The 18,044-nt window shown below is 51.7% G+C and overlaps 2 protein-coding genes across 14 annotated transcripts in view; one reads left to right on the forward strand and one right to left on the reverse strand.

Moving 5' to 3' along the window:
• KYAT1 (kynurenine aminotransferase 1) overlaps nt 1-12,012 on the reverse strand; it is a 33,903-nt gene extending 21,891 nt beyond the window's left edge. For 2 of the 12 annotated variants that reach the window (XM_080819204.1, XM_080819201.1), the window contains exon 1: nt 11,928-11,991. Coding sequence is in view for 2 of the 12 variants with exons in the window: in XM_080819196.1 (XP_080675322.1) it covers nt 410-412 (3 nt within the window). In the remaining 10 variants the exon portion in view is untranslated. Of the gene's footprint in view, nt 1-409; nt 430-9,344; nt 9,657-11,927 lie in introns of those variants that run through there. The other 10 variants (XM_080819202.1, XM_080819200.1, XR_013967688.1 and 7 more) reach the window with 9 other exon arrangements.
• A 153-nt stretch (nt 12,013-12,165) lies between these two features.
• Nucleotides 12,166-18,044, forward strand: part of LRRC8A (leucine rich repeat containing 8 VRAC subunit A) — a 28,481-nt gene continuing 22,602 nt past the window's right edge. The window contains exons 1-2 of one of the 2 annotated variants that reach the window (XM_080819427.1): nt 12,166-12,279; nt 15,441-15,547. The gene's annotated coding sequence lies outside the window, so the exon portion shown is untranslated. Of the gene's footprint in view, nt 12,280-15,440; nt 15,548-15,812; nt 15,866-18,044 lie in introns of those variants that run through there. The other variant, XM_080819428.1, reaches the window with a different exon arrangement.

Here is an 18,044-nt window from a genome sequence, read left to right on the forward strand (position 1 = left end):
AAGACACTGGTAATAATGATAAAATAACAATGAACACTCATACTGAGCTCCTGGAGACTGGAGGAGGGTCTGCAACACCCAATGCCCAGCACAGGGCAGAGGGTCACACCGCCAAGGGAAAAGATCCCAGCTCATGGCTCTTGCCTCTCCTCGGCCACCACCACAGACCCTCACCCCCTCGAGGCACTGCCTGCTCTGGGGAAAGGAGGTGCCTTGGCATAACCTGGCTCCCCAGACAGCAAAGAGAGCCCGTGCTGGATGAGGATGTGCTGAAGCAGTCGCACTGCCTCAGGGCTGGAGCCGGACACCAGGAGCCGGCTTCTCCTGCAGCAGACTGCCCAGGCAAGGGGGGGCTGGTGTGTGTGGGCTGGGGCAAGTCTCAGGCCACGGGAGTGAGCATCACACTTACCATCCGTGGGGCAGTTCTGTGCTACTGTTGCCAAACTCTGTGCCTGCCCAGGACTGGGCCCTGAATAATTCCCTGGAGAGAGGATTAGAACATAGACTTCAGGGAGCCTGGGTGGCTCAGTGGGTTGAGCCTCTGCCTTCAGCTCAGGTCATGATCTCAGGGTCCTGGGATCCAGTCGAGCCCCAAGTCAGGCTCTCTGCTCAGTGGGGAGTCTGCTTCTCGCTCTTCCTCTCCCTCTGACCCACTCCCCAACCTGCTTATGCTCTCTCTCCATCTCAAATAAATAAAATAAAATCTTAAAAAAAAAAAAAAGCATTACAGACAAATGGATACTCAGGGGCAGATACTCAATGGGAAATAAGGGATTTTACTCCAGTCACTCATATTTTATGGATGGAGATACTAACGACCAGGGAGGGGAAATGACCAGGCCAGATTCTACCAGGACATGGTCATCTGAGTCACAGTCCTGGCATTTTTCTCATCTCTGCATGCTGGCTGTTCCAATAGACATTATGCACTAGGCAGAGAGTAAGCTGCTACATAAACTTTCATTGAATGACAGAATGAATGTCTGTTACTCTCACCAGACAGTGAGCTCGGTCAGATGAGGACTCTCCTCTGTTTATCTTTTTATCATCACCACTTGGCTCAGGGCCTGGCACACAATAGGTGCATTTTATCTTTTCATTGCCTTGCAAATTTTTATTGAATTTCTATTACATGCTACGCCTGTGCCCTACGCCACCAGGTATATTAACAGTGAACAGGATATCTTCCTTTTCTTCAAGGAGCACACAGTCTAATGAAGGAGACAAATAATGAGGCCATTTTAATTTAGTATGAGCCTCAATATACAAACAGTTCTTATAAATCAACAACAAAAAACTAACATCTCCAAAGGAAAAAAAAAGTGAGCGAGATATAAATTCACAAAAAAAGAACATAGTTGATAAACTTGAAAAGACGCCGAGCCTTACTCAAAATTAACAAAATGCAAATTAAAATGAAACACTATTCTCTGCCTCTCAAGGTGGTAGAGGATAAGAAGACTGAGCTTCACCAAATTGATACTACCATACACTATGAGGTTATAAGCCATGATCTGGGAAACACGAAGTTAGAATGTTCGCTGGTGTAACTTTTGGAGGGCAACTTCACAATAACAATATACATTATTCTTTGATGTTAGAAAGACTTCCTTTCTAGAAATTTATCTTACAGGGATATTCACACATACACACAAAGAGATCTGGATGATCAATGCAGTGTTGTGTGTGAGACAGAAAAACCTGGAGACAATCCAAGGTCCATCAGGTGAGGGCTGGTTTAATATATTCTGAGTTATCTACACAATGAGAAATGGTGCAGCCACTAAATGGAGTAAGATTAAGATTGCCCTTAGCGTTCTAACATGGAAAGATATATAGGTTATGTAAAAAATCAGGTTGATATCAAAGATTACTACAAAGCTTCAGCAAGCAAAACAGTGTGGTACTGGCACAGACACACAGACCACTTTTGAATAGAGAGCTCAGAAAAAAACCCAAACATATGGTCAACTGATTTTTTTTTAAGTCTTTTTTTTAAAAAAAGATTTTATTTACTTATTTGGCAGAGAGGTGGAAGGAGAGCACAAGCAGGCAGAGCGGTAGGCAGAAAGAGAGGGAGAAGCAGACTCCTCACTGAGCAGAATCCAACGTGGGGTTTGATCCCAGGACCCTGAGATCTGAGCCAAAGGCAGTCACTTAACTGACTGAGCCACCTAGGTGCCCCCATATGTCTTTTCTTTAAAAGTAATCTCCAGGGGTGCCTGGGTGGCTCAGTGGGTAGGGCCTCTGCCTTGGGCTCAGGTCATGGTCTCAGGGTCCTGGGATCGAGCCCCGCATCGGGCTCTCTGCTCAGCAGGGAGCCTGCTTCCCCCCTCTCTCTGCCTACTTGTGATCTCTCTCTCTCTCTGTGTCAAATAAATAAATAAAATCTTTAAAAAAAAATAAAATAAAAGTAATCTTCACACCTGGCATGTGGTTTGAACTCATGACCCTGAGATCAAGAGTCCCATGCTCCACTGAGTGAGCCAGCCAGGTGCCCCCGGTCAATCGATTTTGACAAGGGTGCCAAAATAATTCAATGGCAGAAGAAACAGTCTTTCCAACAAATGTGCTAGGACAGCTGGGTGGCCACAATCGAAAGAATGGAGTTGGGGGGGTCGCCTGGGTGGCTCATTCTGTTAAGTGTCTGCCTTTGGCTTGGGTCATGATCCTAGGGTCCTGGGATGGGGCCCCGCATCGTGCTTCCTGGTCCTCCCTCTGCCTCTGCCTGCCACTCCCCCTGCTTGTGCTCTCTCTCTGTCAAATAAATAAATAAAATCTTAAAAAAGAAAAAGCTGTTAATTATTAAAAAAAAAAAAAAATGGAGTCAGACCTTTAATTTACAAAATCCACAGAAACTGACTAGAAATCATCAATGACCTTGATCACATTCTTGCTAATGTCCTTTGTATTTTTTTTTTTTTAATTTTATTTATTTATTTGAGAGAGAGAGATGACAAGTAGGCAGAGAGGCAGGCAGAGAGAGAGGGGGAAGCAGGCTCCCCGCCGAGCAGAGAGCCCGATGCGGGGCTCGATCCCAGGACCCCGAGACCACGACCCGGGCCGAAGGCAGAGGCCCAACCCACTGAGCCACCCAGGTGCCCCCTGTCCTTTGTATTTTTTTTATTTTATTTTTTAATTTATTTATTTTTAAATTAACATATAATGTATTATTAGCCCCAGGGGTGCAGGTCTGTGAATCACCAGGTTTACACACTTCACAGCACTCACCATAGCACATACCTTCCCCAATGTCCATAACTCCATCACCCTCTCCCCCCCCCCGCAACCCTCATTGCTAATGTCCTTTGATGTACAAATTTTAATTTTTATGAAGTCCAAACATAGAATGACCTTACAACCTGGCATCTTCACTCCTAGGTATATACTGAAAAGAAATGAAAATGAATGTGCACATAGAAACTCGTGCACGGATGTTCATAGCACTGTTACTCGTAATTGTCAAGAGGTGGAAATAGGGGCGCCTGGGTGGCTCAGTGGGTTAAAGCCTCTGCCTTCAGCTCAGGTCATGATCCCAGGGTCCTGGGATCGAGCCCCGCATCGGGCTCTCTGCTCCGTGGAGAGCCTGCTTTCTCCTCTCTCTCTGCCTGCCTCTCTGCCTACTTGCGATCTCTGTCTGTCAAATAAATGAATAAAATCTTAAAAAAAAAAAAAAGAGGTGGAAATAATCGTATCCATCAATGGCCGAGTGAGTAAACTGTGGTATATCCATACCATGGAATATTACCCAGCCATTAAAAGGAACAAGGGACATATCAATCCATGCTGCAACTTGGCTGCTTTGGAAACATTACACTGCTTTGGAACACTATATTGCTTTGGAAAGCATTACACTGAGGGACAGAAGCCAGACACAGGGGGTCACATAGTATGCGGTTCCAGAATAGGTAAATCCTTACAGTCAGGTCAGTAACCAGGAGGAGGGAGGGAAATGAGGAGTAATTATTTAATGGGCAAGGGTGTTTCTCTGTGGTAATGAGAAAGTTCTGAAAACTAGAGGTGGGTGTTGCACAATGTCGTAACCAGCGGAAAAGCCACTGACCTGTATGTTTCAGAACAGTGGGTTGTATGTTATGTGAATTTCACCTCAAATCTTTAAATTGTATGGTAATTAAAAAAAACCACTGGTTGAAGAACAATATAATCCCAGTTGCCGTTCTTAAATTACAGAGTGACAGGTACGTTAGGTGATGGTGTGCAAATGTACGCATACAAGCAATCCTCACTCCCCACTATAATGCGAAACTGTAAAAATGGCCAGGTGACCTGAAATCATTCAAAGAGAAGTTAATAATTAGTGGGAAAAGTTATGATTGTTCTGTGATCTTTGGAAGTTGCTGTCAAACATTAAGAACTCTCTAACGGTTTGTTATAAATGTAGAGGGAAATGAAAACATAGTAAAACTAAAAATAATAAATTTATTGTTTACTAAATTAATGCCATTTAAATTAGAAACACTAAGAATTAAAGTGTTTTCTTTCTCTACAAAAATATGTCAGTGGAGGGGCGCCTGGGTGGCTCAGTCGTTAAGCGTCTGCCTTCAGCTCAGGTCGTGATCCCAGGGTCCTGGGATTGAGCCCCGCATCAGGTTCCCTGCTTGCGGGAGGAAGCCACTTCTCCCTCTCCCACTCCCCGTGCTTGTGTTCCCTCTCTTGCTGTGTCTCTCTCTGTTAAATAAATAAATACAATATTAAAAAAACACAAATCAGTGGAGGGGGTGCCTGGGTGGCTCAGTCCCTTAAGCGTCTGACTCTTGATTTCAGCTCAGGTCATGATCTCAGGGTGTGGGGCTGGCTCCATGCTCGGCAGGCCGTCTGCTTCGAAGGTAGCTCTATAAGGTGATGGATGTATTAATTAACTTGATGGTGGGAGTCACTTCACAATGTCTACATATATCAAATCATCACGTTATGCACTTTATTTTTTTTTTTTAGGGAGGGAGGAAGAGAGGGGTGGGAGAGGCAGAGAGAGAATCTTAAGCAGCCTCCAGGCCCAGGGCAGAGCCTGACTTGGGCTCGATCTCGAGACCCTGAGATCATGAGCTGAGCCGAAACCAAGAGTTGGGACGCCTCTCTGACTGAGCCTCCCAGGCAACCTATGTATGATAATTTTATTTGTCAATTATATCTCAGTAAATCTGGGGGGAAATTATCCAGAGTAGTGTGAACATTGCTTGCTTTCTAGTCCCCTAACTAGGGATAGGGAACAAGCACCTTTTCTCAGCCTTGATGAGTTTACATGCTTCTTTCTGAGTTGACATCAACTTCAAACATTTCCTCCCTTGTATTTTCACTGTTGTGAAATATATCTGGGTGTTCCTTTGATGTGACCTCTTTGCCCGGCATCCCTTCCTCTGGGACATCTTCTTCCTTCTGGTTACAACCACGTGCATCATGTACGATGGTCAACCTGCCTTCACTAAGTTTCTCTACTTGCTGGAGTTTCTGGAACAGCAAAGGGCTGTGCTGTCAACATCCCTCCAGCCAGCGCTTTCGTTCATCATTCCACTTACGTTCACTGCACATTTTTTTAGATTTTATTTATTTATTTGACAGAGAGAAAGACAGCGAGAGACGGAACACAAGCAGGGGGAGTGGGAGAGGGAGAAGGTGGCTTCCTGCTGAGTAGGGAGCCCTGGGCGGGGCTCGATCCCAGGTCCCCGGGATCATGACCTGAGTCAAAGGCAGACTGCACCGGTCACCCAGGCGCCCCTCAACGTGCATTTCCCGCTCTGTCTTGTCGCTCTGCATTTCTCTGCAGCACTTTCATCTTGGTTGGCCAATTCCCTCTTCTGATGATCCCCTTGGGCAGCCTGTCGAGTGGATTCACCACTGGGAGGCAGGAGGCAACGCAACTACGGAGCTTTGGTGGGTGTGCGGGTGCGGGTGCGCACTGCAGAGCATGCCAGGGGGCCAATCCCTGACAGGCTTTGAAAGAAGTGATGTGATTAGTCAAAGCGCATCTGCGATCGCCACAGCGATCCGTGGGCTAACGAGGAGCGAAGTTCGCACTCTGGACCATGACTCGTAGTTAATGGGACATCGCCATGGAAGTTGGAACGGTGCGGCTGAGGGATCGGTGTTATTTAACTGAACCTTTGTGCCTGAAACTCATTCTGTTGTGCAAAGCAAGGGCCGCTTGGTTATGTACAAGGCTGTCTCCCGGGACACGGTTAAATTATTAACAGTGGTTTTCTCTGGATGGGGTTAGGGTCTTACACACTTCAATACTTTCCAGAAAAATTTTATATATTTATCTGACACAGAGAGAGAGATAGCGAGAGAGAGAGCACAAGCAGGGGGAGTGGGAGAGGGAGAAGGAGAAGCAGGCTTCCCACAGAGCAGGGAGCCCGATGCGGGGCTCGATCCCAGGACGCTGGGATCATGACCTGAGCCAAAGGCAGATGCTTTACAACTGAGCCACCCGGGCGCCCCTCGACACTTTGTTTTGTTTTTGTTTTTGTTTTTTTCAGGCTGTGAGGCTCTGGAATCAGACAGACCTTGGACTGAAGCCATTTAATAGTTGTGTGGCTTTTGGCAAATTATTAAAGTTTTTTAAAGACTTTATTTTACTTATTTGAGAGAGCAAGAAAAGAGAGCATGAGAGGGGCGAGGGGAGGGGCAGAGAGAGGGGGGAAGCAGACTCCCCGCTGAGCAAAGACCCTGCTGTGGGGGCTCGATCCCAGGACCCCCGGATCATGATCCGAGCCGAAGGCAGATGCTCAACCGACTGAGCCACCCGGGTGTCCGAAATTATTAAAGCTTTCTGAGAACCATGTCTGAATCGGAATAGTAATAGCACGTGCCTCATAGAGCTGTGGTGAGACATCAATGAGAGGCCACGTGAAAATCACTTAGTGTGGCGCCCCTCGAAGAGTCAGTGTTCCACAAATATCATCACTGTTACTGTTCTCCCTCCAGTATTCATTGGAGCAAAGTACCACAGTGCGGGCAGCAAGGGGCTCCACCTCACGACCCTGAGATCATGACCTGAGCTGAAATAGAGTTAACCGACTGAGCCATGCAGGTGCCCCTTTTCCTTTTTTTTTTTTTTTTTAAAGATTTTATTTATTTATTTGACAGAGAGAGAGCACAAGCAGGGGGAGTAGCAGAAGGAGAGGGAGAAGCAGGCTCCCTGATCAGCGGGGAACCTGATGCGGGGCTCGATCCCAGGACGCTGAGATCATGACCTGAGATGAAGGCCGCCGCACCCGCCAACCCTTTCCTTTTTTTTTTCTTTAAGATTTTATTTATTTATTTGACACAGAGAGAGAGATCACAAGTAGGCAGAGAGAGAAGGGGAAGCAGGCTCCCCGCTGAGCAGAGAGCCCGATGTGGGGCTCAATCCCAGCACCTGGAGACCATGATCGGAGCCGAAGGCAGAGGCTTAACCCACTGAGCCACCCAGGCACCCCTCCTTTCCTTATATTTTAAGTAGGCTCCACGTCCAATGTAGGGCTTGAACTCATCACCCTGAGATCAAGAGTTGGACGTTCTACCAGCTGAGCCAGACAGGCACCCCTCGCTTGCTTTTGGATAGACATCGGTGCCCCTGCCTGGCATACCCCTAACCCCCAGTCCTATCTCCCTAGCAGGGCCCAGTCCCAGCTCTGCCTCCTCTCTGCCTCTGTGTCCACCTGGGCTTCCTCTGAACTCAGAGGGCGCCTACTACGCATCTGACGCCTGTGCTAAATTCCCTAATCTTCAAAACAATCTCCTAGGAAGGCATTATCATCCCTATTTTGCTCCGAGGAGAACAAAGCCCACTGAGCTGAGAGCCTGAGTTACGATTCGAATCCTGGTGTGCTGTTTTCAGTCGTCCAAAGGCTTTCCCCAAACACCCTCTTTCGGGAGGTGGATGCTGCCGCCTCCATTAGCTTCCCTGCCTACACACTAGCAGCCCTGGGGGGCTGGAGCCTTGCCCCTTCCGGCCCGCGGGCCGGCTGTGCCGCCTAGCCCCAAGCCCCCTGAGTCAATTCCAGGCAATACGGAGATCTGGTTTCCGTGTTTCGCAAAAGGGGCACACCTGGTATTTGGGGTGAGTCAGTCCTCCACGGGGCAGATCTCTCCGGTGTCTGGAAGGATGTTTAGCATCCCCTGGGCTCAAAATGTGAGGTGCCCCAGTTACTGAGAAGACACAAAGCACAGTGCTCTGGAGACGGGGCCCAGGGAGGGGCAGCTTCTTACACGAACAATCCCAGAAAATGAAAGCTTGGGCGTGGAGAGAATGGTCCCAAGCTCCACTCTGAACCAGCTATGGGGCCTTGGTCACGCCACACCACAAGCTCTCTAGGCTCAGCTTTCTTGTCTGTCCAAAGGGATAACAATAAAGTAGCCATTCACAGAAAGCGCTCAGCACGGGTCCTGGCCCGTGGGAACCTGCCCAGAAGAAGCTGTTAACACGGGGTGCCTGGGCAGCTCAACTGAGCGGCTGCCTTCAGCTCAGGGTATGATCCCAGGATTCTGGGATCAGACCGGTCTCTGCTCATCCGGGAGTCTGCTTCTCCCTCTCTGTCCACCCCTCCCCTCTGTTTACAATTGTTCTCTCTCTCAAATAAATAAACAGATAATCTTAAAAAAAAAAAAAAAAAAGCTGTTAAGATTTAAACCTATACAGGAAAGTTTCTTGCCAGATAATGAATCCTGATTTTTCTTTTCTTTCTCTTCTCTTTTTCCCTTTCTTTCTTTTCTCAGTCTAAAACCAGAGTTCCCACAAGCCAAAGATTTTGTGAAAACCTGTTGAGTTGGGACACCTGGGTGGCTCAGTGGCTCTGCCTTCAGCTCTGTCAGGATCCCAGGGTCCTGGGATTGAGCCCTGCATCATCGGGCTCTCTGCTCAGCAGGGAGCCCCACCTGCCTCTCTGCCTACTTGTGATCTCTGTCTGTCAAATAAATAAATGGAATCTTAAAAAAAAAACCAAAACAAAACCTGTTGAGTTGATGGTTCTGCCCCAAGGGAGGTGACAACTTGTCTGGAGGGATCTAGTAAGCACAGTGACCTACACTTAGTTTCCCTTGACTTTGGAATCAAAGTCAAAGGCAAAGCAGAGAGAAATGACTTCTGGAATCCAGACTGCAGGTTTCCGGACTGCTGGGGGAGAGGGTGGTGAGTGGAGATGCTGAGTGAGACACACAGTAGGTAGCCCCCTCTTTATTCCTCCTGGCACAGGATCGAGATCCAAAATTGAGATCTCACGCTAAGGCAGTTTTACACATGGGGAAAAAACAGATCTACATTTACATACTTAATGCCTGGCAAGAACATTAAATAGAGTCACATCAGTTTTACAGAAACTAAGGCTTAGAGTAGGGAAATGACTTACCCAAAGTCAAAGTCCTGGAAAACACTGAAGGACCTTAGCCGCAATTCCAAAGCTTATACCATGATCCAGGAATGAGGAAGTAGGATGAGCGTTTGCCTGTATTTTTTCAAGGAGCTGACAGTGCAGTCTGGGAGCGGAATGTGGCCCCACCGTGTGTTGGCACAGGACTGGCAGTGATTTCTCTCCCACTGTAGCTGGAGCGACTTTGACCTGCTGGCTATAGAACTGGGGCGGGGAGGGGCCATGTCCAACTGGATGTCCCAGGGCACTGGCAACCTGAGAACCCGAGTGACCATGAACAGCCCGAAAGACAGGAACTTCCAGTACTAACACCCGGATTTGCAAGGGCAGAGTTCCTGCTTTAGCCAGCTGGCTGCCAATCGGGAGGGGGGAGGAATTTAGAGGTGGGGGTGTCCAGGTGGGAGGTGGGCGCGCCCGTAGAGAAGCTCTTCCTTGTTATGAACTCTCCTGTGTTCCTTTGTCGCCCCCACCTGGATTCTAAAATCGGGAAGTCGTACTCTGGCATATGCACAGAAGTTAAGTGTGGATGGAGGGTGGAAAGCCACAGAGGTTGGCATGGGAAGGCATCCTCCAGGAGGAAAGACGGATTCATGCGGATGTTTGACTGAATATTTCTAACCTGTGTGGTCTCTGATCATGTCAGTTATGTTCAGGTATGAGCACACCTCTGCTTGGATCTCCAGCCTCATCATTCCTCCTTCCAGGTATCCTACACGTTTCTCAGACACAGATTAAAAGTTACCTATTTTGAGGGGCGCCTGGGTTGGCTCAGTCGGTTGGGCATCTGCCTTTGGCTCAGGTCATGATCCTGGAGTTCTGCGTCGGGCTCCTTGCTCTGCGGGGAGTCCCTTCTCCCTCTGCATCTACCCCTTCCCTCCCCCTCCAACTTGTGTTCTCTCTCTGTCTCTCTCTCAAATAAATAAATTCTTTTTTTCTTTTTTAAAGTTACCTACTTTGAGAAGCCCTCTCTGACTCCACCCAGGCTGAGTCAAATGTTCCTGGCATTGTGCTCCCAAGGCCTGAGCTGCTGCCCACCACAGGGCTCCTCCAAGATGCTAAGTGCTGGGTTATCTGTCACCCTCACTAGACTTCAGAAACAGGAGCTGTGTGTCTGTCCTGTTCTCCACCAGATCCTCAGCCTCTGGCAGCTCAACTAGGACTGGAGGTCTCCCCAAAGCATTAGTGCGGACGATCCCTGGAGGCTGAGGGGGACCCAGAAGCCCAGCAATCTCTCTCAGTTAGTGGGGGAGTTCCCCCTTTGGGCAACTTTCTTAATTTCTCTGTGCTTCCCTTACCGATCTGTAAAATGGGGCTCATCTGCACGCAAAGCCCTAGGTAGGACAGGTGGGGCACCGGTGGCTTTGTGGTCGCACTGGTTAGTTGTAAAGGTGGGGACAGGGAGGCTCAGGGAGGGATGTGCCACGTTCACAATCTCCAGGCAGCAAAGGGGGCAGGCCTTGAACTCTAGTCTGTGCTCTGGCCTCTAACGTCCCCCTCTTCATGCTACACTTGCCACTGTCTCCAGTCTGTTGTACCTGTTCAGTCAGTAAACAGCCAATAAACAGTTACTTGGACAGAGCTGCCTGCCAGACCCCACGCTGGCTGTCATGTGGTTGATAACAAAAAAAGATTCTCAGTGGGAAGTGGGATAAGGAGATCCTAGCCATTAGCCTAAAACCCTCAGGGGCTCAAATTCCAGTTTCTCTGCTTCCAGGCGGGGAGGTATTAAATCCCTAATCTCGCAGCCATATTCCCGCCTCTAACAACAGGGGAAAATCAGACCTTCCAGCAGGAGGGCTGAACCCAGGCACTGGCTCAAGGCTTGATGGATGTGAGCCCTTATATCTTCATCATCCTTTTTAAAAAAATAAATTCTCCCCCCTTGCCCGGGTACCCAGGACTCCAGTTCCCCTGTCCGAGGCTACCACTGTTAACCCTTTCTTGTGCATCTTACCAGACGGCTGGTGCGCACCCCCCAGACATGCACACTCTCACACACACGTTCTTTCCCACAAACTGTAGCGCCGATCAACGCAGGTCTTTTTGCTCCTTCCCTTTTTTTTTTTTCCATCTAAGGTATCTTGGAAGTCGTTCCATGTTAGTGCATATGGAACATTTTTCGTTTTAATGGCTGCACAGCATTCCATGGTATGGATTATTTCCTAACGTGGCGGGCGTTACTATTGTCAGTGGGGCAACCGCGAGGAGTCCGGCCCCACGGAGCGGTGTCCCGGTGCCAGCCCCGGCTCTGCCCATAAATGGCCAAGCTACCTTGGGCTTCTTCCTCCCCACAGACATCACCGCGGGGGATGCGGGAGGTGGGTGCAGAGAGGATAGCCTGGCGGGTCCCAGCGTCCGAGTGCGGGTCAGCGTCAAGCGCGCGCAATTTATCCCCAGGGGCCGTTCCTGGCTGGGTTAAGATTTCGGCGCCGCCACTCCGCCGTACCAGCAGCATCAAATGCAGCGAATATTCTGGCACAAACGAGCTCGGAACCGGTTACCAGGTCCTCCGGCCTCGACACCCGGCCTCGGGGCAGCAAAGCGCAGGCACCAGCTACTCACCCCCGCCTCGGCTGCTTCACCGCTTCGTCCCCCAGCGCGCCCCGAAGGTTACAGGTGTCCATGTGCCTTTAAGGGGGCCGAGCCCGGTTTCCGCTACTTCCGCCCCAAACAAACATGGCGCCACCTGGGAGCCAGGGTGTGAAGGCGCGAAGAGAGTTCCCATCAAAAAGATGGCGACGCCCTAGGCGCCGCGCTCGCGCCTGTGGTGACGTCACTTCCGGGGCGGAGGAGGCTGAGTGGTGCAGTGAGGGACAAACAAAAGGAGGCGCCGGAGGGGCGCAGCGGCCGGCGGCGGGACAGAGCGGCGGGGGAGCGGGGCTGCCTAGTGGGCGGCCGGACCGGGCGGAACCAGGTGAGTGGGTGGGGCGGGGAAAGGGGCACGAGCTGTCACTTCTCGAAACCCACTCCTACACGCCCCCGGCCAGCTGCCGGGCTCCGGGCGCTTCGGGCAGCTAGGGCTCTGCCCACCGCGGCTGGCTCCCTGGGGGCCTCCCGCGGCAGCTCAGTTCGGCCTACCTCCTGGCTCCCCGGTACTCCGGGTCTCCGGGGCCCCACCCTCTCCTCGGCGCCGCGGCGCGCGAGCCCCCTCCCAGGCACCCCAGTGCCTCCCTGCGCTCTATATACCGGGAGTTTCCGCCTGGGCTCCCCCAGGTCCCCTTGTCATCCCTTGGGTTCCCCCCAGATCCTAACCCCTACACGCACATGCTCCCCACTTCGTAGAGGTTCCACCTTGAAACCTCTCCTTGGCAGCTTTTTTTTTTTTTTTTTTTTTCCGTTTTTAAAGGTTTCCCCTGTTCTCTTCTCCTGGGCTCCTGGCCCCCTCCACTTCCCTTGGACCCCTCCCTCCTTTTGATCCGGCGGGAACCGTGCCCTGACTTGGGGGCAGGATCCCTAGCTAAGATCTTGGGGCTCGTCCGCACTGAGGGTTCCTGGGGGGGACCGGTTCAGGGTCTGAGGCCCTGCCCATGTCCTGTGCATCCGTATGGGCCCAAGAGCCAGATCTGATGAGGTCCGGACTGGAGATCCAGCAAAGTTGGTTCCCAGGCTGAAGGAGCATAGCCAGGGTGTCTGGGGTTCACGATGATTCTGCTTCTTTTGTTGACTGCTTTTTCCCCTTGGTCTGAACTGGAGTGAACCAAGACTGGGCTGGTGCTCAGCTGATGCAACTACGGACTGCCTTTTTTGGGAAGGAGGAGAGTTGGTTGGGGGGTGTCCGACACTCTTCTGATTAGGACTTGACTGGAAGGGTGGGGCTGAGCACGCTCCCCTGATGCTTCTTCCCGGGCTCTATCCCTGGAAGCCTTTGGAGGATGAGGTGTGAGGGTGAGGAGAGAGAGATCTTGTGAGGGAAAAGGAATTTGGGCCTAAATTGTGGAGGAGGGACTTGGTGGAACTGAAAGGTTCCCTTGGGCCTCACCCATCTTTTCCATTGGGAGTTTCTTTAACCTCTTCGAGCAGACAGACCAGCAGACAGACAGACTGTGGGCAGGAGGAGGAGGAGGAGGAGGTGGTCTGTTGCTGGTGATATTTCCTGCAGAGCGGATGGGGGAATGGGAGTTCGTTCAGAGGGCTGGGCAGTGCCCGTGGCTCAGTCACACTGGCATTGCCTTCATGAAGGTCAAGTCTTCCTCTGGCTTGTGAGGGGAGGCAAGGACAGATGACTTGTGCTGGAGGACTGGAGAGATGCTGGGGCATGGATGGCAGGCCTCTGCCTTCCTGTCTTCCCAGTCTTAGAGGTGCTTTGGGGTCTGGTCTAATGCCTGTCTGCCTTCCAGGATACAGAGCAGGGGCCCAAGAAATGTTTGTGACTCCCCTCCCCCCCCCAACTCAATGCTGTGTTTTTGTACTCCATTCCGCGGGCACACCCACTAGGAAGCAGTTTCCTTTGCAAACTTTGAGTGGCCTCTCTGGACAGAGGGGACTCCTGAGGATTGCCCCATTGGGTCAGAACTTGGGCAAGTGGCTGGGCCTTGGGTTGCTGTCTGGCTTGGGCTGGACCTCACCTGCAGGAGCTGGAGGGAAGAGATCACCCGGGTTCCTGACTCCCTCTCCTGAGAGTGGAGGTGATTCCAGATTTTCACATGAGGACACTGAGGCACAGGTTGATGGTCTAAGACCTCATGAGGAGTCAGGTGGGATGGGTGTAGGGTTCTAGAGCTCAGCACAGTCTCTCCATCCTTGATCCTTCAATCATTCATTCGTTCATTCATCCATTTAGCCATTTTTTAGTAAGTACCTGGCCTGGACCAAGAATGATGCTAGAGAACACAGTTCCTGGCCTCCTGAGCTGCGGTCTGGGAGGAAAGGCAGGCAGGAAAGCATTGACACAGTGGCCAGCATAATAATAGAAATATTACAGAGGAAGGAGGCATTAGCTCTGGGTGAATATGTTGGTGGTGGTCAGCGTGTATTTCCTGGAAGAGGGAGGACTAGAAGAATCAGTGACCCGGAGTCCCAAGGCCTGAGTTCTGGTTCAGGCTGTGCCATGGGCAGGTGACTGGGCTGCCCAGCCTCAGCGGGGACCCCATCCTTGAGGAGCACGGGGTGGGAGTAGAGTCTGGCTTAGAGGCCTCTGTGCCTTTACAACTCTAGGTACTTTTCTGCTGGTTGCCATCACCCTGTGACCTATCTCTCCTCCAGGCTAAGGACTGTCTTCTGCTTCTTTCCTCCCAGCACGATGGCTGGCATGGAGTGGGTACGTGAAATGCTCACTGGTACACGTGGTTAAAAGGCTCCACAGTCCCTCCCAGAGCCATTTAGGTCCCTTTGTCTGCCCGTGCACTCCCCACCTGCACTCCCTCCTTCCTCTCAACTCCTGCTTATCCTTCGGCCTTTCCTGGTGGCTGAGCCACCATCCCAACTCCTAGCAGTTTAGACACTCCCCGCCCCCCAACCCCTACTGTGATCTGATCATAACTTCCCTCCTCACCCTGCTGACTTGTCCTTTTCAGTTTTGTGAATGGTTCTGAGCGGAATGCCTGGGGTGTAGTAGGTGCTCACTAAATGCTCCATGACTCATAGGTACCAGTTGGAATTTGTGTTTGAGTTGAACTCGTGTGTCTGGGCTCAGGCTGTGTCTTCACCTGAACTCAACTCGCCCCCCTGTGGCTCCTGTCTCGCCACCTTTCTCCTCCCGTCCGAGATCTACTCAGACTGAACCACTTAGCACTGCCTAGATGTCATGTTCTCTCCCTTCCGGGCAAACTTGTGCTGTTGATTCTGCCTGGGATGTTCTTTCTCCAGCTTCTGCCCTTCCTCAAGAAGTCAGTTCGGGCAACACGTTGTCCAGGGAGCCTCCCCCCGCCAACTCCCCGGTCTCGGTCTAGTGCTTCCTCCATGTTCCCCCTAGCTGCCCGGTGCCCCCAGCAGAGCCCTGGGCTCCCCAAAGCCGACTGTAACCGTAACTTGGCATCTCCCAGTAGCCTGTCTGGTTCCCTCTTGGCACCCCGGGAGCCCAGCCGTGGGCCTGGCACCACAGCAGGGAACGCTGACGGAAGCTCTTACTTCTCGCAGGGAGGCTGCTTCCATGGAGCGAGAGGAATGCCAAGACCCTGCCCAGACAGACGTGGGCCAGCCTCAGCACCGGCAGCCAGCACGCAGATAGCAGAGTCGTCCACGGGGTAAGGATGGGGCCCCTCTCCCTCCAGGCCAGCCCCGAGTCAGGTGCCTTCCCCAGTTTAGGGGGCAAAGGGCGCTCTCTCCATCTCTGCGGTCCTTTGCTCTTCTTACCGTAGACCCAGGGCATCCAGGGCAGAGGCGGCAGGAGACAGCTCGCTTCTTCCTTCTCCCGACTCAGCGGCCGGCGGGGGAAGATGCGCCTGCTGGACTTCAGATGCCCGTGTTAGGTCTCGTCGTGAACCTCAGTTCTTTTCTCTCTCGGCGCAGGTCTTGTCAGTCTGGGCTGTTAACCAGACCGTCTGGTGACCACGTCTCCCGAGGTGTGTTCCGTGGAGCACCAGTTTCTGCGGTCACGGTGGTTTGATAACCCTGGGAAACAGGTTGTCCCCGCTGCGGGACTTCTTAGCCTTGACTGCACGGAGTGAGCTTGACCTCCTCAGAGAGGGAGCCGGCGCGCTGTGTGTCCCCACACTTATTTGATCCCGTGGACCCCTTTGGGGACCGGGGTTCCTGGGCCTGCGCTTTGGAAACCAGTTCCCAAAGGCAGGAGAGTGCCCTGGTTAAAGACCCAGACTTCATGGTCAGACGTGGGTTTGAATCTTCTCTGTCACGTGTTCAGTGAGTGATGGGGTGGCCAGTCACCCTGCCTCTCTGAGCCTCAGTTTCCTGAGCTGTAAAGAGGCCATAATTTTAGCACCTTACCTCCCCGTAGGGTATTTTTAAGATTAAGTGTGTTGATAGAGGGAAGGCACTTAGCAGAGTATGTCCTGGGACTGTTCCGTAAGCTGAGCGGCATTGGGTGGCCCATTTTATAATTTATAAAACCACCATTATCGGTGATTTTCTCTGGCCATTTGAGGATGTGCGGGCAGTGGCCTTTGTCCCTTGTTTACAGTTGTGGAAACTGAGGTTCAGAGGGGGGAAGCCGCTTGCCCAAGAGTTCAGGAAGGAAGGAGGGATGTGGGGCTGGAGCCAGATCCCAGAATCCCAGGTCAGGGTCCTTTGCTGCGTGCCCGAGGCCTCCCTGCAGCCACCTGTCCCCTCGGCTTTTGGTTAAGGAAGACCTGGCCCTCCCCAGCGTGAATTTTAAGAGAAATAAGAATCTTTTTTGGGGGGGGGGGTAATTACCAACATAGTTGCGTGTTCGCTGTTATGTTTTTATAATGTTTTGATTTTGATGTCATGGAAAGTGAAAGTCTCCCGTGATCCCCATCTCCAGAGATATGGACGGGGAGGAGTGCGCTGTTCCACATGTATTATTACTGTTTGCTTATCTTTCCCATGTCAAGTGTCGGTAGGGCTGTTACTCCGCAGTTTGCCCCCATTTCATTGCCCCCCGCCACCCCCCCACCCCCCGCCAGGACCTCTTTCCCCGGCAAGGGTGGATCTGCGTGTGAGTCCCATCGGCTCGGCCCTGTGGCTCCCCTCTCCGCCACCCTGGGGTTCAGAGCTATGTGTGAGGGCATTTACAGCAGCAGCACAGGGGGCGGTTAGGAAACGCCTGGTGTGTGATTTTGTTGACTCTCCTGTTTATTGGGACAAGGTCAGCAAACCCCAGCCCTGCCCTGCTGGAGTTTCCTGTTGGTTTTGAGGAACTCTACCTCCTGGAGAGGAGAGGGGAGGCCTGAGCTGAGGTCTCTCTGGCCAGGGATGAGCAGGAAGCAGCAGGTCCTACTTATCTGAGATCAGAATTCCTCCTCCGTGCCAGGGACAGCGTGGAGGCAACGGCATGGGCAGGCCTGGGAGGTTTCAGTCTCTGCTGTCCGCCTGGGGCAGTGGCCAGGTTGGGGGTTGGGAGGGACACGCAGGAGTTGCCATGTTGTCTGAGTGTGGCCCGGACTCATTTGCCCCGGCAGTGCCCTGGGGAAGTTTTGGTCCCTTCACAGTGCTCTTTTCAGGTTTTGGATTTTTGTGTTTTTTTCTTTAAAGATTTTATTTATTTGACAGAGAGAGAGAGAGTGAGAGAGGGAACGTGAGCAGGGGGAATGGGAGAGGGAGAAGCAGGCTCCCTGCGGGGCTCGATCCCAGGACCCTGAGATCATGACCTGAGCCGAAGGCAGACGCTCAACTACTGAGCCACCCAGTCACCCCTTAAGATTTCATTTTTAAGTAATCCCTACACCCAGCATGGGTCTCAGACTCACAACCCCAAGATCAGGCGTCACACCACCAACTGAGCCAGCCAGGTGCACCCCTCTCCTTTCAGGTTGGGTTTTTTTTTGTTTGTTTGTTTGTTTGTTTTTAGTTTACTCATTGAGAGAGACAGTGATAGCATGAGCAGGAGGAGGGAGAGGCTGAGAGAGAGGGAGAAGCTGATTCCTTGATGAGCAGGGAGCCTGACATAGGGCTCGATCCCAGGACCCCGGGATCATGACCTGAGCTGAAGGCAGAAGCTTCACCAACTGATCCACCCAGGCGCTCCTCCTTTTGGGTTGTAACCTGGAGGGTGGGCAGGTGAGGAGAGGGCTGCCCTGTGACCCGGGTCTAAAGACACTCTGT

This window comes from Martes martes, assembly GCF_963455335.1.
Source record: "Martes martes genome assembly, chromosome: 12".
Lineage (NCBI taxonomy): Eukaryota > Metazoa > Chordata > Mammalia > Carnivora > Mustelidae > Martes > Martes martes.